The following is a 23,089-nucleotide window of genomic DNA, read 5'->3' as shown; positions in this document are numbered from 1 at the left end:
GAAAAAAGCAACCTCTATAAAGGCATTTTTATTATAACATTGGCCCAGAATCAAATTATTAGCCGTGCCAGAAATATTAATTTCCGCCGGAAAGCCCGTAAATCCGTACTTCAGAAGATGGGTTTCCTTGTTGTTGAACTTAGTCTTCCAACTAGTCAGAGCTTGTGATCCCTGTTGAACGAAACCAACAGAAGACGTTTCGCACTGAACTGTTGGCGCTGGCGTAGTTCACCGCTATCGCTGCTAGGGGGCGCTGCAGATTTGCCGTTGAAGTCAAAATGCTTTTTGAAATCGCTCTTACTTAAACCAATCCCACAATCCTTTGTCAACCAATATGTCTGCGCCCTTCAGAAAATGTGAACGTGTGGTAAACAAATAGGAAAGATGTAATAACCTTCCGATTATAGTCTGTTTTTGATCTGAACTATCTAAACTGTACTAATCACAGAGGGTTAGAAATTAATACCTGACAATGAGTTCACCTTTCTGTATCTCGTTATTTCGGAAGACCTTGCGTTTTGCTTCTTCATCGGTCATTAATGCGCCATTGTTTCTTAAATCAGGTCAGTGTGCTAATTAGATTAGAAAATGTATTGAATCGATTGTTATTATTACTGTTTTATTAGTAGTAGTAATGCTGTTTAAATATGCGCTAAAAATCTTTCTCTGAAAAACAGAAAATATATATATACACCCAAAATGTTATAATGTTTATTGATTCCTAGTCCATCATTTAATTCCGACATAATTTGGTTGTTATGTCGGCTTAAATGTATATGAGCAATTAGTGCGCTTGTAATCGCATGATTTAAACTAGAAATTCCCGTATTATTCAACGGACTAAAATAAAATACCACTTCACAGCTTGTGATAAAATATACAACTTCATATATGAATTAGCATGGTTTATGGAATATATTCAAGTAAAGTTACCAGCTGTTGCTAAACGTTCATTCAGAAATAAATCAACGACTCTCAAGAAGTACCTTTTTAGGTTTTAAGGTGGCAGTTTTCGCTGTCTTCCAGAAAGCGCTCGGCAGATTGTTGTTCGCCTGCCTGTCTGCTTTTTCGGAACGGAGACGGCCCTGGACAGCCTTGTCGGTGTCAAGACAAGAGAAAGTGACGACAGGCTTTGTCACCGTGTGCCTTCAGTCTCGCCAAGTAACGGTAACTGTTATCTCGTTCGAAACACAGCCGAGGTTACCTTCCTCGTAGTCTATAAAATAGGACGACTCGTTTCCCTGCTTTTTTCCTTTTTTTCTACAAAAAAAAGTAGGCAAAATTGTACTCGAATTGTGTTAATTGCTTCGTTAACAGGGTGTTGGAAGAAGTGAGAGTCGTTTTTGTTCTCCAATGTTCTTTGAAATTTAAATGCCCCCGTCTTGGAACAGTGACCTCAAGAGCTGCTTAAAAACTGAAACAGGTTAGAAGCGGTTGCTGAAATTGTACACATGTTGCCTTGCTTGTTGTTTTAGTGATTGCACAAATGAGATTAACCTGCTGCGTTCATGATCTGGAACATGAACTGCAGCAGCAAGAACCCCTGACATTTGTGGGAAGAGTCTGAAGCCTGATAGGGGAGAGATCGCATGGGTTTTATGTGTAAGCAGAAGCATTGGAACATCAGAAGCATTGCTGTCCTTCTCTCATTTGTGCCTATTTGAGCTTATTTGGTTAGGTTTTTGTTCCTGTGGTCTCATAGACAGGTACTTGTTGTACTGGGAACAACCGGTAATTGGCCACTACAGACCACCACCTCCCACCCCCTCAGAGAGGGCAATCAAAAACAACCTGTATGTTCTTGTGGCTGTATGAGGTCTCCAGAGAACTGCACAGACTCCTCAAGCTGGGATCAAACCCAGGCTGACAGAGCTTAGAGGCAGTGGTGCCACGCCATCGCGCCACTTCGGGATAGCTGCACCCCTTTTAGATAGGGGACGTTTCCCTCTTCTCCGCCGGTTCAGGAAAGCTGAAGTACGGAAAAACCTCTTTCTCTCCCAGCTGAGCATAGGTCCCTGCTGATCAACCGCCCGAACCAGCCAGCGAATCCGAAGGTGCTGAGGGTGGCTGTCATTGGAGCCCCAAATGCTGGGAAATCGACTTTGTCCAACCAGCTCCTTGGGAGAAAGGTACAGAGCACGTGCAGGGGTGACACCCATAAACCAAGTGCAAAGCCCTCTTTTAGAGAGTAAAGGTCACCTCTGTATATTCCCCTTGGATTTGATGTCAAAGTGGGGCTAGAGAGTACATCAGCGGTTTAAAATATTACAGTTTTTTTCAGGATACCGCCTGTTCAGCTTGTTCTAGTTTAGATCCTTGTTTAACACTGCTCATGATTTACACAGAGTAGATGACAACACCAGACTCTAAAAGGTTTGCATTGCTGTGTTCTGTGTGCCATATGTGACGGCTTTGGTTTTGTATGTATTTTCGGGGTTGAAAGGAAACCTTGTGTTCTTCATGTGATTTTACTCAGGTGTTTCCTGTGTCACAGAAGGTTCACACCACGCGATCCCGTGCACAGGGCATCATCACTGATAATGATACCCAGCTTGTGAGTATTTGCTGCTGATATGCAGCAGTAGAAATATTTAATCGTATTAGTAGTTTCCTAAATTTTCTGTAGCTGCTATTATACAGAGACTTTTAAAATAACCATTACTTAAAAGATTTTGTTTTATGAAATTATTGTAGAGTACTCTTATGCTATTTTCCCCTATTTTTTACTTCTCTTTGGTTTGTTGTTCTTCTCTTTAGATTTTGTTGGACACTCCTGGTCTCACTACACCTTCCAAAGTAAAGAAGTAAGCCACCAGTAACTGCAAGGCATTCAGTTTGAACTGCACAACTTACAATCTGCAGTAAATGATCAATGTTTTTCTTTTTGTATCCCAAAATGGGTAAATCTATATCTGTTGCAGGCAGGGCGCAATGCAGAACTAACATGATGTTGTGCCTGTTGATATTGAATTGGTCTTCCATTTAGTAGGTGAAATCTATGCTGTATGGTTAAGGTGTAAATAAAAACTGAAGGACTATTTTATTATTTTACAGCTTTGACAGTTGAGATCTTCCATTTTTTTTGTGCTTCGTACAGAATAGTTTTTTAAATAAGCAAAGGCCATTTGGCTCATATAGCTGGTCTGTTTGGTAGAAGGTGATTGATCCAAGATCTCTTAACTGCTTCCTGCTTCATACCTGCATGAAGGTAGCTGTTTCTCCAAAAGTAGCCCCACATCTCTCTGAGTATAGTAGTACCTCCTCTTTTCCCTCATAGATGCACGTCTGCCTAGGTTTCATTTGTGTCTTGTTCCGGCCGTCTGCTGGGAGATAAAAGAGATTATTAGTGTGGATGAAAAGGGAGCTGAGGACACTGATGCATTTGTCTCGCAGGCACCAGCTGGAGCAGTCTCTCCTTGTGGATCCTTGGGATTCAGTCCAGGAGGCCAATTTAGGTAAGACAACACCTGGCTTATAAACAGCCTTTTGGAGAGACGACATCGGTACGTAACAGAACTTAAATCAAAATAGGATAGTTCATTTTTTTTATCTTTGCTGTTACAGTGCTGGTTCTGGTAGACGTGTCGGATCACTGGACTCGCAGTAAACTGTCTTTTGAGGTGCTGAAGTGTTTGGCCAGCAATGCACACATCCCATCTGTTCTTGTCCTCAATAAGGTACCAAAAATTGTGGCTGAGCCAACTGATTATGTAGGGTGGTTGTCAAGGTTTAAAAGCAACAAAAAAAGGATTTTGTTTTATGCTCATGAGAAACAAAATAAAAGGAATAAAGGATAGGGAGGTGCACTGAGCTGCCTGTATTGCAGAGGTTATAAAATAACGCATTCTTCTTCCACTGTGCAATATTGTGCATTTTAGGTAGATTTGTTAAAGAACAAGAGCATGCTCCTGGACATAGCCACTGAGCTGACCGGAGGAACAGTGAATGGAAGAAAACTGAGAATTCGCTCAGTGTTAAAACCGGAAACCGGGAAGAGAGACTCTGTGAAGGTGGGGCCTCGGGGCCAAACAGCCAATGCAGAAATCGGGGCGCAGGAGCCTGAAGACAGAGAGGTGGAGACGTCTGCGTCAGAGGGCCCTGCTGGCCTTGGGCAGGCCGCTGCTAAGAACGTGAGGCTGCGTGATGCTCCGAAGGGAGAGCCGAGCAACGACGACCTGAGCTCTCTCAGGTCCAGGCATGGCTGGCCACACTTTCGGGATGTCTTCATGTTGTCCGCCATCGAACAGGGAGAAGTGGAAACACTTAAGGTACATTGTAGCGGCCGGTGGATGTAAACAGTAGTGTGTGTTGCAAAGACTCCTACAATAGGGTGCGTGTTCTTTATTTGGGCTGTTGTGTGCACTGCAGAGGTATCTGGTCTTGGGGGCCAAGCCTGGACTCTGGCAGTACCACAGTGACGTGCTGACCGACCAGAGCCCAGAGGAGATCTGCAGCAACGCTGTGCGGGAGAAGTTACTGGAGTACCTGCCGCAGGAAGTACCATACAACATCTCTCAGGTAATAGATGCCACAGTGGTCATACTCGGTGCATGAACTGGCACCCTCTTCATTCCTCACCCAGACTGTAGCGCTGCCCCCTGAGCTGTCAGATAACAGCTTTAACATGGGGAGCAGCAGTAATGTGCTGCTAATTCGCAGTACTGTGGTAGAAAAAAACGCATGCCTAAGGTATTACTTTTAACCTTCAGTTTTCCACTGTTAAGGCTATGTGAAAATTCTGAAAATATCAGAACCCAACGCTTTATCTTGCATGCCTTTTTAAAAAGTTTGGAATGGCCATTTACAGTGTACTTAGCCCCAGAGCTCCTGACAGGAGAGGCAGGGGTGACTGGGGGATGCGTACGGCCTCTCGCTGACACCACTAGAAGCGTGCAGGAACTGGCAGGCGTCCCTGAAAGCGAGGAGCCCCTTGGTGGACCAGTTCCACCCTGCTTCAGCGGGCACTCTGCCAGTTGTGCATCACTGCCAGGGGCCTCCTGGGCACAGCTGCAATCTGTCCGTTTTTTATCGATCGATACCAGTTTGGATTTGTGTCTTGTTTATTGCTGGTGATTTTTTTTTGTGTTTTAATTATAGACTATTGAGATGTGGGAGGAAGGAGAGAGTGGGGAGCTAAAAATATATCTAAAGATGTATGTGAAGAAAGAAAGCCACATGGTGAGTGAGCAGCTGTACATGGGGCCTCCTTCAACAACTTTAGAAGCGTGACTTCATTATAATTCACTGTGCGTCCCACTGTGGAATATGGATAACCTACTGAAGGACTGAAGGATGAATCAGAAGCATTTATCAAGTCTGTTATTAAATTTCCCATCAGGAGAGGGTCCCAAAAAAGTAGATTGCAGTGAGGGAGGGGGAAGGAAGCAAGGAGGTATTTGTCACCTGTTGATTCAAATTATATAATGAGACCTTTTTGTTAAAAAAATGTTTTGCATAATCCAATGGCATGAGGTTGTGAGGGCTTTTGTCATTGCAGAATGTAGCATGAAAGAGCGTGCTTCTTGTTTTTCAGAAAACAGGCTCAGGGAGTCTGTATATAAAAATACAGTCCCCACAGCTCAGCCCTGGCCACAAACTGTAAATCCGGCGTGATAATATTCTCTCTTGCTCTCTGCTGACCATGAAAAGTAGAGTGTTACTTACCGTAAATCCATCTGAAGCTTGATATTTCTCAGCTAACTTCCTTGCATTTGTCTCCTCGGGAGTCGCTAAGGGTCCTTTGTTTTTCACCTGGTTTCTAGAAAACACGATAAGCTGCATTTATTTGTATGTACAGGTACATATAGATCATTCTGGGGGAAGATCTTCAAGCACGATCACAAATATAATGAAGTATAAATATACAGAATTTTGTTACAGCCTTGAATTTCTACATTGTACTGGAAGAAGAAACATTATACATTGTAGAGAGACCCGTTTCTGTAAAAAACGTTTTAGTGAATCCCATTAGAAAAGCATTTGAATCACCCCTTTGTTTCGGACAGATGTTACGAGGACCTAAGTGAGCCATAATTAATTGGGGGCAGAGCAATATTAGAAAAGCACAACAGAGTTAAGAGCCTGTCCACCACATGAATAGAAGTTGTCTACCTTTTTTTTTGGACTATAGAAAATGCTGATTGGGCACAGAGGTCAGATGATCAACAGGATCGCTCGGGAGGCAGCAGAAGACCTGGAGCACATCTTCCTGTGTGAAGTCAAGATGAGGATATCCATCAAAGTGAAGAAATAGGAGGCCCAGGAGACCAGTGTAAATGACTCTTTATTATTTAAAGAAGACTCTTAGAACGGTTTCCTCCTTCTCAGCCTTTGTGGCACCATGGTGCCATCACTAAGACTTGCTGATTGTAATTATTAAAGGCACTCAAACAGTGGAGCTGTGCCCTTTAACTCCAGTGTTTTCATGTGGAATGCAAGTGGATTCTTTGTCTCAAACACCGATGATTCTTTGTTTCATCCTGACTGCTAAAAACCAGAATGTAACTGTCCTTTGTTTTGTTTGGGTGTCCACTGTAATTATCATTACTAAGGTTTTTGTTGGCTAACCAGAGCAGTTTTTGGGTGGGTGATGGGAGGAAATGGACTACCTGGAGAAAACCCCTACACAACCATGGGCGTGCAGATGCAGACTCCTCACAAACCATCCAGTAATGATCCTGGGATCGGGGAGATATTGGGCAGCAGCTGTAGAAAGAACAGAGAAGACATGTAATTTGGACATGCAATGCCCTGCTGCTGTGGAAGTCCCAGTTTTAAGAGTCTGGGGGGGAGGGGGGGTTATGGGGTGTCAGTGCTGGGAATGAGGGTGTGAGGGGTGGAGGGGAAGGGTCTGGAAGGTGGCTATCTGTCCTCCCACAGCCCTTGAAATCAGCCCTCGGGCAGCAGCGTCCCACTAACCTGGGAGTCTGCAGATAAATAAACTGGGACGCCCTCAGCCACGCGCTGGATGCGCGCCCGGCTGCCTCCCCTGACTCTCCGCGTGCTTGCAGTGGCTGATAAAACTGCTCAGGGCAGAGAACTCCATCGCCTCCCTAATGAGACAGAACCTGCCCTGGAAAATAGATCAGATATACAGAAGATCTGATGCAATTTGGAAACGTTTTTTTTTTCTCTTAAGTTTATAGCTGCTGTTCCAAGGACATCCTCGTGACAAATAACAGAGTTAATTGCCTAAAGCTGTTCCATTCCAGGTTGCTCACTTAAGAACAAAATTCCTAGCTTCTGAGATCGGTCAAAGGGCAGTTTCAATTGATTAATTGTAGAATTAAGAATGACTAACTTCTAAGCTTTTAACTTACAGGTCCCTGATTTCGGTGATCCATACCAGAGCAGGTATGAACTTTCAAATATTCATTCGTTACATTCTTCTCTGAAAATTATGAAAACTTGCATCTATAAAACCCACAAAGGCCCTTTTCATTCCCATCTTGTTAATATTTACTGGTTTGTAATATGTGGATTATTTTAAGACGTTAAATGCTAGGGTTCAGTTTTACTTAGTGCCCAGTTTAAACCTCAGAAAGGGACTGAAAGGCTTTCAGCTTGCAGGTTTTGATCAACTGTATCCAAACATAATCCCGCAAGAATGATGATGATGTCATCTTTGCAGGTAAACAGCCCAATAATGCTGATATACCGTATAATGTATTATGTAAACAAGATTCCCTTTTGTGTAATTTGTTTTAATGCCTGGTTATTGATATTACGGCCTTTTATGACAAACTGGACAAAATGGCAGGCTCTGAGGAAATAGGAAGAATGTTGCACGCTAGTGATAGGTGCCAATAATTCATCAGAAGCTCTTTTTAACCTTTTGTGATATCACTGATGTTGAAAAAGGTGTTAGGTTACGCTTTAGTGCAAACTTTCACAATTAGTGATCACTGCCTCATTAGAGAATCCAGCAAGCCCAGGCGTTTCAGAGCAGATCTCCACTGGCAATAGGTTTAGATCAGCTCGCCTGATTTTTAAATGTTTGGACTTTTTCACTCATTTGTATTGCCTTAGCTCCCCCGTGACCCTGAATTGGACGAAGTGGCGAGAAAATGAATCGTTGGATGAATTAATTAATTAAAAATGATTTTCTGCACTGCACTGATAAGATGCTCCTTTGTTACTGAAGGCAGATGTAGAAGATGTCTCAAATGTGTTACCCCGTTGTTGCTACAGGCTGTTTAGACCTATCAAGGGCAAAGTTTTTTATTCAACTACATAAAGAACAAAACAGTTGGAGATGAAAAAAACATTCTGTTCTACACAGTGATGGTGAACACGGTCCCACGAATGAAGTATTTACGTTGTTTAATGTGGTGGTTATAATTTTCCAGTCACAAAAAAATACCACTGAAAAGAGTGCGTTTTTGACAGTGATTTATGAAACCACAAATGAAATGGTTGCTTTGCTGGTCTTGAATTTCTAAAAGGTTTGTGCATACATAAATAATGTACATCAGCCTTGGCTTTTCAGATGACACAGTAATTATACAGGTTGTAAATATTCTCTAGGGGCTATCGCCCATGTGCATATACGATATCACTAACGCACATTGCATCTTAAGTCCCGTATATCATAAACCCTTATTCCCCCGGTAAGTATTTTTTTAATTATAAATGATTTATAATAACCCAAACTTAAAAATATTATTGTTATTACAATATGGCATTTTTACGTCCTTATAAAATTACCCTAAGATTAACAGCTTTCGTGCATTACAGAACATCAAAATATTTCCACATTCAGAATGCAGTTTGTGTTTTGAAGTAATTTTTGACTACCCGTGCTTATAGTAAATTACATCTTTAATACATTACAATACCCCCCCCCCCCTCCACACACTCCCTCCTCCTTTTGAATAATTAAAGTTACATCTTACATTTGTAAAATACTGGGCTATTATTATGTGTATATGTGGTTTGAACTCATCCATTTGTAATGACTGAACAGACCAACTATACTTGAGTTTCACATGCCAAAGGGCCAAATTCACACAACACTAGTGCCAGCGTTCGATGTGACTATGAATGCCTAGAATTTGTCCAAGAAGATTTTCCCTTGGAAAAAAAGATGGTTAATGTATTTACTCCTGTTACTTTTATATGTATATGTTTATATTACTGTTGTTGTCGTACAGCGCCTGTAAATAAACAGTGACAAGGAAATTGTTATCAGAGTTTTATTAAACAGTTCTTTTGTACAGTCGTTTGAATTGCTCACACTTTTCATGGGCCACACTTTGCCCATCTGTTCTCACTGAGCCGTTGGCATGGGCGTGCCCTCTTCTGAAGCGTTTGAGAAGAGGCGACATAACCCTTACCATTACTAAAGCTCAGTAATGGTAACGGTTTTGTCACCTCCCCCGGGAGAGTGCAGGGCCTGTTCTGTGTCCCCCTCATCCAGTGCATTTGTCCAGAAGGAGGATGAAACCCTGGATAGTACATCATCTATACTGTAGTGTCTCTATAACGAACTTACAGTATATGATGATATCCTGTCCAGAGTACAAGCCTGTTCAGGAAATCACCCAGATGTCATGGTCCATTCTCAGCCTGAACATGAAAAAAAAAAATGGTATTGAATTCAATTACTTGCAAAGTTTTTCTCTCAATACTCTTTACCACGTAAAAAACATATTTTCTAAAATTGGTTTTGTGACATACGTAGGCTGTATTTCAGTCTAAGATTTTCATTCTAGGTGTGACATCTCTTACCATTAGTAGTGTATTAGAATATACAAGCACGCTTCAATAAAGTAGTGATACGCTGTTTATACTTGTTTTTCTGCCTCTCAGTTTGATGGGAAGTTAGATTATGCTGTACATGTAAAAATCATTGGTGCTGAAGTGTCCAAAAATACCCATGGAAATTAAAATAAGCCTAATTTGGTATTAATTTAAAACTTGGACGTGTCTCCTATCACGTTTATGATTGTACCCCCCCTGTGGTTTGAGAGCACGAGGAAAAATAGTCCCTTTTGCATTATTCCAAATAAAAGACTTCTTTGCAGAAGCTTATAGTAAAAGCTGAGGTTTTTTTCCAAGAATGAGGAAGTGAAACTATTGTAAGCGAAGCAAATGCCCTTTTCATTTAAAAACCGCTTTATAAGCTAATAATAAAAGATACACTCGTACTGAAATTAGTACAGAACTTATTAAAGTGTTTTTTTGAGAGTTTACATTATGCAGTGCAGTAAAACCACAACTTTCTATAGTTTGTCTTATGGTACATAGGGTAATTAATTAAATTCATTATATTTTAATTCGGTGTAGATACTGTAAAGCTAGTTTAGTTAAACTATCAAAGTTTTCCTCAATTATTTTTTATTAAAGCCCGTTTATCCATATTCTGTGTAGATTTCATTTAAAAAAAACTTTAAAACATTATATATTGAGGAATATCAAATAAAGCCCTTATCAGCTGTGGAAGTTATATTGACTAATTTAAGTGCTCACCTTTGCTTCTGTAGTCTCCTTTATTCTGCAAGGAAAGTGCTAATTAATGGCTTGATTGCCCCTTTTATTGTGTGTTGTGTCTTCATGCTGTTTGCGGTCCCTTGTCAGATTCCAGCCACCTCCCAGGCTCTTATAACATTGCTGTCTCATTTGCATATTCTGATGATGTCACCCCTTCGGGTTTCCTTATCTGCCTGCTGCCTGGTCTTGACCAATGAGATCCCCTCCCAATATCGGGGCCAAACAAGTTATGGAACATCACGTTTCATGCCTTTTGCCTCTCTCCCCCTCGTTTTACCCATCTTTCTTTAACTCCACTTTTGCACTGAGGGCGCAAGCCCAGCTAACAAGTCAGCAATGGCAATAAATCCAGTATTTAAGAAATGTTGTTAATTGTGATCCAAAACAGTGTTGGTACATGAAGTATCATTGGTATATAGTGCACCACAGGGGCCATAATGCTGTCCCAGAATGAATGCAGTACACCAGCCCCCCTCATACGCATTTAAAGTCCAGTACTTGAGGAGAAATTATCATTCTTTTTCCCTTAACTATTCTATATTCTAGCCAAATGAAAGTCCACAGGGGTTGAAAGCAAACATGAAAAAAATAGTTTGGGCAGATTTAGTTTTAAAAGAAGACGCCACTTAGTATGTATAAAGAGAAATTTGTATTGTAGAGATGTCCCCACATCATTCCTGTCTATGTGGGAAGTTCTTCTCAAAATAGCAATACGTACCCATACGCACTGCCAAAGGGAAGTTTAATTCAGCCTGAGTGTCAGTGCAAACCGCAACGAGCGTTATGTTAAACTTTCTGAATGTTTTTTTAAATGCAAAGCCATTGGAATGAAAAATTACACTGTTGTAACAGCTTTTAAAGATGCTCTTATAATAATGCTGTGAGAGCTTTTGGAATACAGTCCTGAAAAAAAGCAAGATGTACTGTTTCTGGTACCAATGCATCTCTAGATCCACATAGCATAGGATATGGTTTGCAAAATCATCAGACTTCACACATTTCAGGCTTCAAGACAGTGTTGCACCACTGTAAAATATGTTTTCTTATTTAAAATCCAGAAATGTAAGAAAATAGGGAAGTTCCTCTGGTATGATCAATGCAGGGAAAGTTAGTCATACTGGTGCTTTTTTAAGTTCACCAGAAAACAACCTTATAGGCCTCTCTATATGTCTCACTCAAGGTTTTTACACAATTCAGAACATCCTCGGATTGTTGTAGAAAATATATAGAACACAACGCTCCACAGCCGAAACGTTGTGTTTTCTGTCTTCTCTTTTCAGCAGGGAATAAACCTATTACTTGTTCCTCTGCAGCCTGTGCATGCTGACGCAGCTCCCCACCTGACAATATACAAATGCCTTCTTCCTGCTAAATCCCCTCAATCCCTCAATAAACAAAATAAGATGAAATGAAAGTTCCATTAGGCCTTCCTATTCTCAATACAGTTTTCCAGGAGGAAGAATGAACTTAAAAATGTTGGCATATATCCAGGTCTAAACATTACTTTTCAAGGTGCTCTCCAGCATCTCCAGATTAAAAAGCCAAACCAACACATTAAAAGTTATCAGAATTTATGAATGCAAACTGTGCAGAATATGTAGTCCTTATTAGCCAGTTTTTTTTCTGTATTGTACCACATTAAAGGGACGTATGCTTCTTATAAAGACATTGATGCTAAAGTTTCTATTACAGCCAGCACTAACCTAGATACTAGTTTTGCAAATTATAGTGGAAATTTCCGTGAGTTGCAGTAGAAATTAACAACTAGTTTCTTATGGCCTGGACTGGTATTTATTAATTTGAACTGTTTAAACTGCTCATCGGTCAACTTGAGCTGTTTGATCTAATGATAGATTAGAAAATAACCCTGTTTTTAAAAGTGATGGTATAATAACTGGACTCAACTAAGTTTTGAAGGTACTTGTCACCAATGGAATCTTTTCTACTGGAATTTCCACGATTGGAATTGTTCAAAACACAAGATGAACAGTTACAGTTACAGACAGTTTGGCACGGAACCTTATCAATTTACACCTCCAAAATACTGATTGGTCTTTTTTTCAATTTCGTTTATGTTAGGCCTTATGTTTTACAATACATCACAATAATACGTTTCATCAGAATAACTGAGATGACAAAAGGAACAGGTTAAGTATTGAATACATGGACTGAACATGTTAAGTAGATCCATTACAGTAACATCACATAGAAAACCTACTTACAATTCAATAAACTATCAAGCATGCACTGTAAATTGGATAAAATGTGTGCTTGTACTAATCTATGTCATGCTTCTTTTTTCGTTTTGCAATAAATTAATGTCATAGAAATTGGATATATTGCGTCATATCGAAGTTCTCAGAATTCCAGAATATTGTAATATCAGATAAGCGAATAAATAAATACGTGTGCTGCTCTATGTTACCTGAGGTCACAGTCAAAATGTCTGGGGGTTAGTTAGCTAATAGGAGGAAAAAACCGGGCGGTGCGTGACAAACTGGACACCGGTTCTTGGTTACCTTGGAAACCGCCTCTGCTGCCAGGGTGGGTCCCAGCACCGATGCCGCGTGCTCGGGTCGGGCCGCCTGATAAGGCGAAGCCGTCCGGCATATCAGCGAGAACCCGGTGTGTTGTCTCCGCTCGGCTTGGTTTATTATCAGCTTCAAAAATAAACGTGGAGTTCTGCGGAAAAAAACAAATACAAGCCATCTCTGATAAACTTAATTCCAGAGTTTTCTGCAGCCGAGAAAAGATAAATAAAAATATGTAATTTCCTTGAAAACCCGTGTTGACACTACGAACTTATCATAATTTGTTGCTGTAAACGCACATAAATATGTTTAAAAAAAACGTGAAAAGCTTAAGTGAAAGGTTTTTCATAATACAGATCAATCACGCATAGATTACTGTTTGCAGGTCTGAACACATACCGTATTACATTTAAAGTGAATTGCACAACTGAATGAAGACGTTTCAAGTCCTTGATGTGTCAATCTTTTCCTTTCTTTAAATGTTTGACTTAAATGAGTCTTATTTTGAATTAAGCTTTCTGGAAATATATATATATATGCGCATGTAAATACTGTAACGCAACGGGGGCTCTACAATACATTTGAGCAGTGTTGTCTTTTTTAAGTGTGAGTTAATCAAGAACAATATCACCAACTGGCACAGACATGGATATCCTTGGCAGGCTGTATTACCTGAGCAAATGGCAACTACAACAAAATCTGTAGGCCGTGGGTTAATAGAAATGAGAGTTATGCTCCTTTTTGAAGTCAATTTAGAGACTTGTCAGGGTGGAGGGAAAACCACAGCGTTCTACAGAAATCCCCTTTCCTGCGCCCGGATTCTAGAAGGTTCCTCTTTAAACAAATCTTTTCGGAGCAAGAGGATCCTCTCCACTCTGACAGGTTTCCTGTATCTCCCTGCCCTCTGTTTCCACAGCAAAATGTGCTGCTCCTTAGTTATTCGGCCTCTTCACACGTGAGTGAAATGGTGCTGCCCCCACTAACAGAGCCTCTGGAAATCTGCATCTGGTCAGTATCCACACAACTTGTGATGGGCACCACCAGGGGCTGTAAGCTGTTGTTCTCTTATTTTCCTACAGCATATAATCAGACGTCTGTTGCTTTCAAGGCTTTTGACACCTACGGTCATCCACAGAGTCTTGGTATCATCTCTGGCTGTTTTGTAGACTGTGTAAAGCACACAGTGGCCCCACACTCTTCAGGCTGGAACCCTGTGGCCCGACGGCATTGATAGCTCACATTCAAAAAGCCCTCTGGTTTTTCGAATAAAACCCTGCCAAGATATTTACTTACATGACAAAAGAAATGAGCGAAAATAAGCACAAGGTCTGCCTTGCGGTTTCCTCCCTCTGAGAGGCCAGTACCCCAGCATGGGTTAGTGAATCACATCTATTCTGGATGGCCATACCTTGTTAAAAAACTGAAAACAATTCCTGGGATTCTGCACTTCACTGGAACAGACCTCCCAATGGCCTGCTGGCATCGATTGCCTTACCGGCGCTAGGATGCTGTGGAGACCCCTGTCTCCATTACACCCTCAGACTGCAGACAGTTAATTCACTCCCTATGCACTCCATTTGCACGCTGTTACCTACTGTCTAGCCAACATGTGAACTCAGTCCATAAAGAGACGGGGCCTGTTGGCTTCCTGTAGTAATGGCAGGACAACTGCTCAGGTGATTAACGCCTGCGAGCTGTGTTTTGAAGTGAGAAGAGTGTCCGTCTCTGATGTGCTTCCGAAGTCAAAGCCCTGATCCCAAACCGTCAGGGACTGGAAGAGAGATCAAAGGCAGCCCTAAGTGTTTTTTTTTTCAACCCCTTTTTGGAAAAGGTAGTAGGATTCTCATACCCCTCCAGCCAGCACCTAGAGCAGAAAGTCTCAAAGCGGAGAGACTCTCTGGAAGGAATCTCAAGGCCATGTTCCTGCACGAGGAGAGACACTTTTCAGATTTCCCCCTTCTCCTCACCCCTCAGACGAAGAGCTATGCCTCCAGTCCCTCAGGTATGCTTATTTACTTACCATTTCTGTTGTCAACAGGAAAGCAGAAGTAATGTTTTATGACACAGAGGTCTATCGGGCCTTCCTACCTGTTTGACCTTAACATTGAGCAGATATGCTAAAGGAAATGGAGTGGTTGACGCTACCAGGGCTGGCAAGCATGGTTATGGCATGTTTCTTATTGTCATATAGGAAAAGGGACGGTATTACTCGTTCGTTTTTAATTCCCTCAAATTTACCCCCCGCCGGGACGCAGGCTGGGCCGGAGCCGCTCTGAGACGCCCGGCTCCAGACGAGACGCAGGCTGAACCGCGCGCCCCGCAGATCGAGGTCTCCCTGCAGGACCAGGAGCTCTGGGCGAAATTCAGCAGCCGGGGGACAGAGATGATCATAACCAAATCTGGGAGGTGGGCCTTGAAAAGAAAAACCTCCGGCAAATCCGAAAACATAGTCGGTAGTCTCTAACAGCAAGCGGCCGCTTTCTTTGTTTGTCTCACGTTGGCTGTTAAATATTTGTTAAACAACCAATATGTGAGTCTGTCGGAAACTGAATAAATAATGCAGCTCAAAGCTCAAATCTGCATCGCACAACGGGACTTCCAGGTTAACCGTACTTATGATCTTCAAATAAGCGCAGGCAGAGGATCATGAAAAGATAGACTGCTGCAGCTTTTCGGTGTTGAGAGAACTGCGCTGCTCGACCCAAGATTTCTTGCATTTAATTGTGTCCCATAAAGTTGCAAAGCGGTCAAATACGAAACCAGCGTGTCAATGTAAGAACCAGAGCGAATCTCAGACATTCTTTGTATAAACGTACATTGCGACCTCAAATCTACGTTTTAATCTACCCTTTTGTAACTCCGGTAATTTAAAAATCCGTTTTAAAGAGACTTTATATGCATACTATAGGCACACTCATAAAGCGCTCTTTAATATTGTTTTGCTCAGGAGCAAAACAACATCAACAATCGCTGAGATAATAAGGGAAGATATAAACATCCATTACTTACACTAAACAAGTGCATTAGTCTGTGGTTCTGTTAATTTATGTCAGCGTTACAAGGTATAGTAAACATTCGCTCCATCCTGTAATATTTAAATAAAGTTATTTTATTACAAAAACATGCAAAACAAATACTTTCAGTTTCACTTCGGGCTTATCATTAAACTTATAATACATACAATTAGATCAAATTGTTCATATAAACGTATTTAACAAGACAGTGCAGTGGAAGTGAATATATTTTCCTCAACATTTTCTAGAAATTTCCGTCAGCAGCAGATGTTTTTTTCCTTATTAATTGTACAACAGAAATTGTATCTCCTTCCAAATATTGAAGGCATTGATTATGTTTGAAAGAGACTATTAATGTATGTTTACCTTCATCGTGGCATTACTGTACTTTAAAAAACTAAAAGTTAAAAGCTGCCCGCAGAATTAGTTTGAGATACTGTTCAAATGGATACACTAAACTTCAAGTTATGCGGAACTGCGATCGTATATATATAAGAAATTAATACAAAAATTTTAACTGAGCTACCTAGACTGGTGAAGCTTGTCTGTAGATATTTGTACATCTATAGACCAACTCATGATCTACAGACTAGCTCCTGAATCGACTCTGAACACTTCCCTTTACTTAGGACTGCCTCTCAGGAGCTCATGAGCATCACACTTCAAGGTGACCCAGAAAAAGTGCAACTCTGGGCATGAAATCTGAGAATATATTCACCAGCAGCCACTGTGTTTTGTTGCGTGCCCTGTGGTGAACTGGTATATCCTGCCTTGTGTGCACTGCTTGCTGGGACAGGCTCCAGCTCCCCCTCACCCCTGAGCTGGAAGAAGCAGTTAGAAAGTGGGTGAATAGATGCTGGGATATAGCTCCATTTTCCTATTTACAAAGAGGTGGAGGGGCTGTTCCTCGAAGGCCGAAAACCTTGCCCGTGGCGTGATCTGTGAAATCTGTAAAGCACCGTGCGGTCTGTCTTTTCAGGCGGATGTTCCCCCCTTGTAAAGTCAGCATTACAGGCCTGAACCCCAAAGCCAAGTATCTGCTGATGATGGACATGGTGCCCTTCGACAACAACAAGTACAAGGTACTGTAACCCCGGGCCGAGTCCTGGAACGGTCCCCCCCCGTTTCCTCTTCTCCCCTGTGACGTCTCTGCCCCCCCCCGCAGTGGAACAGGGACAGATGGGAGGCCAGCGGGCTGGCAGACCCCCACCTGCCCAACCGCTTCTTCATCCACCCCGAATCGCCTGCGCTGGGGGAGAAATGGATGCAGTACCCCATCTCCTTCCACAAGCTCAAGCTCACCAACAACACCCTGAACTCCAGCGGCCTGGTAAGACCCTGCGGCTCAGCCTGCGGTGTGGCTCCGGGTGCGAGGGGGGGGCGGGCTGGGGGGCTGCCTTCTCTGGCCGGAGGGGGAACCTCGTCTTCACAATCGGGCCGGAAATAGATGAAACCAGGAGCTGAGCTTTGACACCACGAACAAAGCAAACAGTGTGGTCCTGAGGTCTCATTTAATAAGCAACCGAACAGTGAACTCTACTGGTGTTAAAGTTAGGCCTTCAGGCCACTGAGTGACCAGCAGGTGACAAAAACACACCGTGTGCTGACTTTCTGTATAGAAGACTCTACCTGTCTAACGTCTCCGAGCTTGACCAGTGATTCAAGAAACTTATCACTGAGTCTCACTGGGAAGGGTATATTGCACTATATCTACACTGGCCCGAGAAAAAGCAGTAACGCTGTTGAATTAAAGAGCAGCTCACATATTGAGGGGCAAATGAATGTGTTTTGCATCATTTAGAAAGTTACTGGACAATTAGGTGAAGGCCGACAAACTGGGGGCGGTACTGTGGTTAACATTGCTGCTTTGCAGTTCTGGGGCTCTGGGTTCAATTCCAGACCTGGAATTGCTGTGTGGAGTTTGCATGTTCTTCTCAAGTTTGTGTGGGTTTCCTCCAGGTGCTCTGGTTTTCTCCCACAGTCCATAGACATGCTGGTAGACTCATTAGCCTCTGCGAAAACTGTACCCGTTGTGAGTGTGCGTGTCTGTGTGTGCCTCGCTGTGGACTGGAGTCCTGTCCCGGGAGTATCCTGCCTTGTTTGCTGGGATAGGCTCCAGCTCCCCCTTGACCCTATACTGGATAAAGCAGCTAGAAAACGGATGGATGGCTAGACAAACTGCACACTGAACCGGCAGGGTCTGGTAACTTATGTGTGAGCCATTCCGACGCCTCCTGATGAAGTCGCTGCAAAAGGCAAGACTTCTCAACGACTCTGCGCACGGCATCAAGCAGAACAGAGATCACAGTCCCTCGAGCCGTCTCACCTCCGATTTCCCCGTTGAGCTTTTGCAAGATATTCCCGTCGATCACACAGCACAGCGGGCCGTGAGTCACCCCCTGGCGAGCCAGGAAAGATGAAGACTGGGTCACCACGCAGGTCGGCAGTGAGGCACGCCTGTGTTCCCCCTCAACGAGTCTAGCAGGAAAACGCTAAAGCGAGCTCGACACCCCCTAGCAGTGAGTCAGACGTGATGCCGTTTACACGGCTAAATCAAGGCACACACTGCACAGATGAGGCGGTTTTTCCACGGCGCCGAGTTATTAAAAAGTATGAGATGGAATATGAAAGCTTTAGCTCGAATGCCCTCTGTGAAACGTCTTCTCACGAGAGGCTGTGCCGGGGTCTGTGTTCCAGGTGGTGCTGCACTCCATGCACAAATACCTGCCGCGCCTACACGTTGTCCAGGCGGCTGACGTCTGCAGCCAGCGCTGGGGGGCTTATTTACACTTCACGTTCCCTGACGCTGCTTTTATCGCGGTGACCGCCTACCAGAACGCAGAGGTACGGTTCATGGACGGTCGCTCTGGCCCTTCGGAAGAAGATGATTTCGAAAACCCGACTTTCTTTAAGAGCTGTAAACGTTTGTGTGGCTTTTGAAGATTGTTTCATGAGAAGTTACATCTAAACACAAAATGTAGCATGCCACCTGGAAAGTAATTGATTTCAGTGGATAAGGACGGAATTACTCCTTGGAGGCATATTACATTTTTAAATTTTTAAAAATTATGACATTTTTAAAGTGTGCATCTCCACTGCCTCAACGAAGGCAGAAAAAAAGTCGTGTGCTTTTTAATGTTAACTTATGGCACTGCTCATGTGCATGAATCTGAATGCAATGCGTTTTAGGGGTAGCACATTAGAGTATAGTAAAAATATAACTTTTTTAAAATCATAGGATAACAACAGATACCCCGAACAAACCAAAAACGATTTTTAGCGAGTGATTTGCTAGTTAATGCTTCCCCCTAGCGGTTTGCTTTTAGAATGTTTTTATGTGCTGACGCAGATCTTTTTTGTCAAGCCTAATCACTGTGCCTTCCGATTCTTTATGTACAGATAACAAAGCTCAAGATAGACAACAACCCTTTTGCCAAAGGCTTTCGTGATTATGGCTTGAACAGCAAAAGGTAGGAGCAAAAGACTGGGACTCCCTTCCCGTTTTTGATTTTAACTGGACAGAGCTGCTGAAACCACTGCACAGTGCTGTTACAGGCAGAACTGAGGTGCGGTGGATGGCCTTTGACTGAACCCAACATCTAAGGTATAACAAGCCTGATCTGCCTCTTAACCCTGGACACCCAGGCTGTGTAATCCAGTGGGATCATGTACCCACACAGGCCACATCCCGGAGTCCAGCCCACCTCACCGGGCTCGGATACCGACAGTGCATTGATGTCATTGCAGGCAACGTGACCAGAGAGTCCAGAGTTCCTGCAAACGGCCGCTGGAAAATCCAGGTGAACAATCCGGGAGCGTTAATGGTAACTAACAACCCAATACTACGACCGTCCTGACGTCTGTCTTCCACCCAGTGCCTGATCTGTGAATGCCAAGGCAGATACGACCCTGCCTCTAAAACGGTCATGGATAAATGACTCTGTTTCCACAGGAGCTGGCCACGCAGGAGAAATTCTACTTTGTATGCTGGCGTACTCTGCAAACAGTGGGGCTCCCGAGCCTTAGACCGAAATAGTAGCCTGTTTCAGCAGTGTGGTTTCTTTGTAGATCATTCCTCGCTTTATTTGGGCCACGATAAATGACTGTTTTTTTAGAATCCAAGACCGGAGACACGGACGACGCAGACTTCGCAGTCTCCAGCACAGAAGAGCCCCACACTGCGGAGCGTAGGGCAGGCAGCGTGGACTCAAATCCCTTCATTTCCGCTTTCATGAGGAGACACGAACGTGATGCGTGCGGCGTGGGGGATTGGACCGAGGGCCACAGGGGACCCCTGCTCAACAACCAAGACGCCCTGGATACCACTTGTGGCCTCAGGTACGAGCAAGCACCTCATCCGAGATTCTTAACGCTCAGAGCCAGACAGCCACAGCAAGAGGCCTAGATCATGCCTTTTCACAGCGGAGCTGCTGGGAGTCTCAGTGTTCGACTCGAGTGATTTCAATGCTCTAGATCACAGCGGTTGTAAGAGATCACACATTCGGAGTACCTCAGAGCAGGAGAGCCTACCTTCCGTCTCTCCCTCCTTCTTCCAGCTCCTGCCACTACCCAGCCAGTGCCGCTCTCCAGCCGCCAGGCCTCGTCCCGCTGTCCTCCGACCATCGCTTCCCGCAAGGCTGGGGGGACAGCCGGGCCGCGGGGGCCCAGCCCTCGACCAGCAGCGGCGCGTCCGGGGGCCTCCCCCTCCCCCTGCCCCCCAGGGTCAGCAGAGTCCGCCTCCCCGAGAGCCTGGAGACCGCCGGGCCCCTGACCTCCGACCCCAGCGGGCCTCGGCCCCTGGCGGACATCCTGAACAGGATCCGAGACAAACCCGAGGCGGCGCCGGGGAGCCCAGGCGTGTGGCATGGCCCCGGACACGGCAGGGGCTGTTCTTTCCTCCCCGAGGGCAGCAGTGCCGGATACCTGAGCAGCTTGACGACTGGGGCTTCTGTTGGCAACAGCCTCCTGGACGCCAGAGCTGACCCAGGAAATACCCCCTCCCTCGAGTGCCCCTACAGAGCACCCGTGATGGACTTCTATTCAAACCTGTATGGAGGGAAATAAGGTAGTAGGGGCACATCTTACTCGAGAAAGACTCCAAAGCTCCGGCCACAGCGCTAGTTGAGTCTAGGCAGAGAAACCACGCCTAGATTTCCTTCCTTTTGTAATTGTCTATGACGTGTGGCTGATGACCAATTGGGTCATGAAGGTCATATTACAGGACACGGTTGGGATTGACAGTTGCTTAAGAGCATCATCCAGCTTGGATGATACAAGTCCTGTGAAAAGCTTTGGAGAGATTTGGAGTATATGAAGCCACAGCTGCTAAAAACAGTCATGTCAGAGGGGAGCTATTTGAACAATGAAAACCCTAACATCCTGTATTGAGACTGTCGTGAAATAAAAACATCTTTGCTAATGCATGTTGAAATTAAAAACCATAAAGAAACGGAACTGGAAGCCATCGACTCAGCTTAGCTCTAAAGGCAATCAAACGCTCTTGCTTAACTGCTATTTTTGCGAAGTGGCCAGGCTGTCCAGTCCAATCGTTTTACTACTGCCAGCTGTGAATTTCTGTCATTTTCAAGTTTTTTTCTTCTGTGTCCAGGTTCTAAATTAAAACAACTATTGTCTGAAGTCCAACAGTTTTATTGCGTTTGCACAACTGTACATTAAACATGGAAAGTCAGCTATATTGTAAACTGAAACCCCAGTTCATGAAGCCCCGCTTGAAGGAAAAGCGCAGGTGTGTGTAGATGAATTAACAAGGCATTCCAAGAACAAACTCAGATTTAAGTCTGAAACAGATAAAACCCCCCCCTGGGATTAGCCTTCATTTTAGGTAGAGCAAATCACATAAAAAATGTACCAGGTTTTCACCAGTGTGCAGTATGAAATAAGCCAAAGAATAACGCACATCAAGCTAAGGGACAAAACAAGGGGTAGATATGCCTGGACAGCATGCATTGTAGGAGTCTTGAACCCAGTTTCCCCGAAGGCTTAATGTCTTCTGGGTTTTGTTCCACCCAAACTTAGTTGGTCTAATTATTTAAATAGCTGCACAATTATAAAGCTCAGAATGAGATTCTGAGCATTTTTATACAGTAAGTAGCTGTTCCTTTAAAGTGAACGTTTTGAGCAAAAAACATGTGAAACAAATCACAAAACATACCGATACCTGTATAGCTTAGAAAAAACAATCAGGCTAATTGTTTTAATTTACTTCTTAATTTACAAAAGCAGAAGACACATGGCCGTGTAGGAACAGAGTCAGACACCTGGGCGGTGTGGAATTTCCTTAAATTGCCTTTTTAAGGAAGAATTTCCCTGAATTCTTTGAAGATGAATGTCTTAACAAACACATAAAAACCCCGTGGTGGAAGGGACTCTCTTGAACACAATGCTCAAAGAAAGAAAAACCGCCCATCTCCTCTCACAGCTTAATCCAACCAAGGATCAGGGGAGAGCCGGAGCCTATCCCAGCAAGCAAAGTGAGGCAGATTCTGGACAGAACTCCAGGCCATCACAGGGCACACAGACACAAACATGCACCCACTCACACCAAGACCCGTATGTCTTTGGACTGTGGGAGGAAACCCAGAGAGAACATCCAAACTCCACACAGACAGCACCCCAGGAATTGAACCCAGCGCCGTGGGGCAGTGATGGTAACCACAGTGCCACCGCGTTGCCAACAGAAGTAAAAGCAAGAAAGTATTTTCTTTTGCAACAGCCACCTCGTTTCTTTTAATTAGGACTTAAGAAGGTGAAGAATCCAAATCAGAAAATAAAACAACCTATCCTATATCAGATTGAAAGACGACATCTTAAACACAGTTTTCAAAGCCTCTTCCCAATGTTCTGTAATATAGATAGATAGATAATACTTTATTAATCCCGTAGGGAAATTGAAATTGAAAAAAATATACCCACCGGATTCGGAATTTCAACAGCGGAGAGACAATGAGAGAACGAGGGGATTGTAGACAGACCTCATCCCTGCTCACACTGTCGGAGTTCTACTCAGTCCACAACTGCAAAAGCTCGGTGAGA

The 23,089-nt window shown here is 43.5% G+C and overlaps 2 protein-coding genes and 1 long non-coding RNA gene across 4 annotated transcripts; 2 read left to right on the top strand and 1 right to left on the bottom strand.

Moving 5' to 3' along the window:
* Nucleotides 1-337: 337 nt before the first annotated feature.
* eral1 (Era-like 12S mitochondrial rRNA chaperone 1) lies at nucleotides 338-6,397 on the top strand. 2 transcript variants are annotated; one of them, XM_088906582.1, is made up of 11 exons: nucleotides 338-563; nucleotides 1,027-1,167; nucleotides 2,002-2,129; nucleotides 2,477-2,554; nucleotides 2,758-2,804; nucleotides 3,394-3,455; nucleotides 3,565-3,677; nucleotides 3,879-4,268; nucleotides 4,369-4,518; nucleotides 5,098-5,178; nucleotides 6,131-6,397. In XM_088906582.1, the coding sequence occupies exons 1-11, from the start codon at nucleotides 473-475 to the stop codon at nucleotides 6,251-6,253; spliced, it is 1,404 nt and encodes a 467-aa protein (XP_088762708.1). In that variant the 5' UTR covers nucleotides 338-472; the 3' UTR covers nucleotides 6,254-6,397. The 2 variants fall into 2 exon arrangements, with proteins under 2 accessions (XP_088762708.1, XP_088762709.1); XM_088906583.1 differs by lacking the exons at nucleotides 338-563; nucleotides 1,027-1,167 and adding an exon at nucleotides 1,180-1,423.
* Nucleotides 6,398-9,180: 2,783 nt separating this feature from the next.
* Nucleotides 9,181-10,576, bottom strand: LOC148814199 (uncharacterized). Its single transcript, XR_016086119.1, has 2 exons — nucleotides 10,471-10,576; nucleotides 9,181-9,567 (listed from the first exon to the last, which is right to left on the bottom strand). It is a non-coding gene; the product is annotated as an uncharacterized LOC148814199 (long non-coding RNA).
* Nucleotides 10,577-13,938: 3,362 nt separating this feature from the next.
* Nucleotides 13,939-21,459, top strand: tbx16l (T-box transcription factor 16, like). Its single transcript, XM_088906581.1, has 9 exons — nucleotides 13,939-15,024; nucleotides 15,278-15,428; nucleotides 17,016-17,118; nucleotides 17,202-17,366; nucleotides 18,734-18,880; nucleotides 19,436-19,506; nucleotides 19,784-19,860; nucleotides 20,152-20,374; nucleotides 20,593-21,459. Exons 1-9 carry the CDS (start codon nucleotides 14,940-14,942, stop codon nucleotides 21,098-21,100), a joined length of 1,530 nt encoding a protein of 509 aa, XP_088762707.1. The 5' UTR covers nucleotides 13,939-14,939; the 3' UTR covers nucleotides 21,101-21,459.
* Nucleotides 21,460-23,089: the final 1,630 nt, after the last annotated feature.

This window comes from Atractosteus spatula, chromosome 27 (genome assembly GCF_055471065.1).
Source record: "Atractosteus spatula isolate fAtrSpa1 chromosome 27, fAtrSpa1.hap1, whole genome shotgun sequence".
In the NCBI taxonomy this organism is placed as follows: Eukaryota; Metazoa; Chordata; class Actinopteri; order Semionotiformes; family Lepisosteidae; genus Atractosteus; species Atractosteus spatula.
The sequence above is the reverse complement of the archived record's forward strand: the minus strand, read 5'-3'. Positions and strand labels throughout refer to the sequence as shown.

Bases quoted from the DNA above. Each gene is read 5' to 3' on its own strand.
- tbx16l (XM_088906581.1), top strand. From the start codon at position 14,940: ATGTTCCTGCACGAGGAGAGACACTTTTCAGATTTCCCCCTTCTCCTC. The intron at 15,025-15,277 runs GTATGCTTATTT...GCCGGGACGCAG, and splicing joins CTATGCCTCCAGTCCCTCAG to GCTGGGCCGGAGCCGCTCTG. The intron at 17,119-17,201 runs GTACTGTAACCC...CCCCCCCCGCAG, and splicing joins TCGACAACAACAAGTACAAG to TGGAACAGGGACAGATGGGA.
- eral1 (XM_088906582.1), top strand. From the start codon at position 473: ATGAGTTCACCTTTCTGTATCTCGTTATTTCGGAAGACCTTGCGTTTT. The intron at 2,555-2,757 runs GTGAGTATTTGC...TCTTCTCTTTAG, and splicing joins CTGATAATGATACCCAGCTT to ATTTTGTTGGACACTCCTGG. The intron at 2,805-3,393 runs GTAAGCCACCAG...TTTGTCTCGCAG, and splicing joins ACACCTTCCAAAGTAAAGAA to GCACCAGCTGGAGCAGTCTC.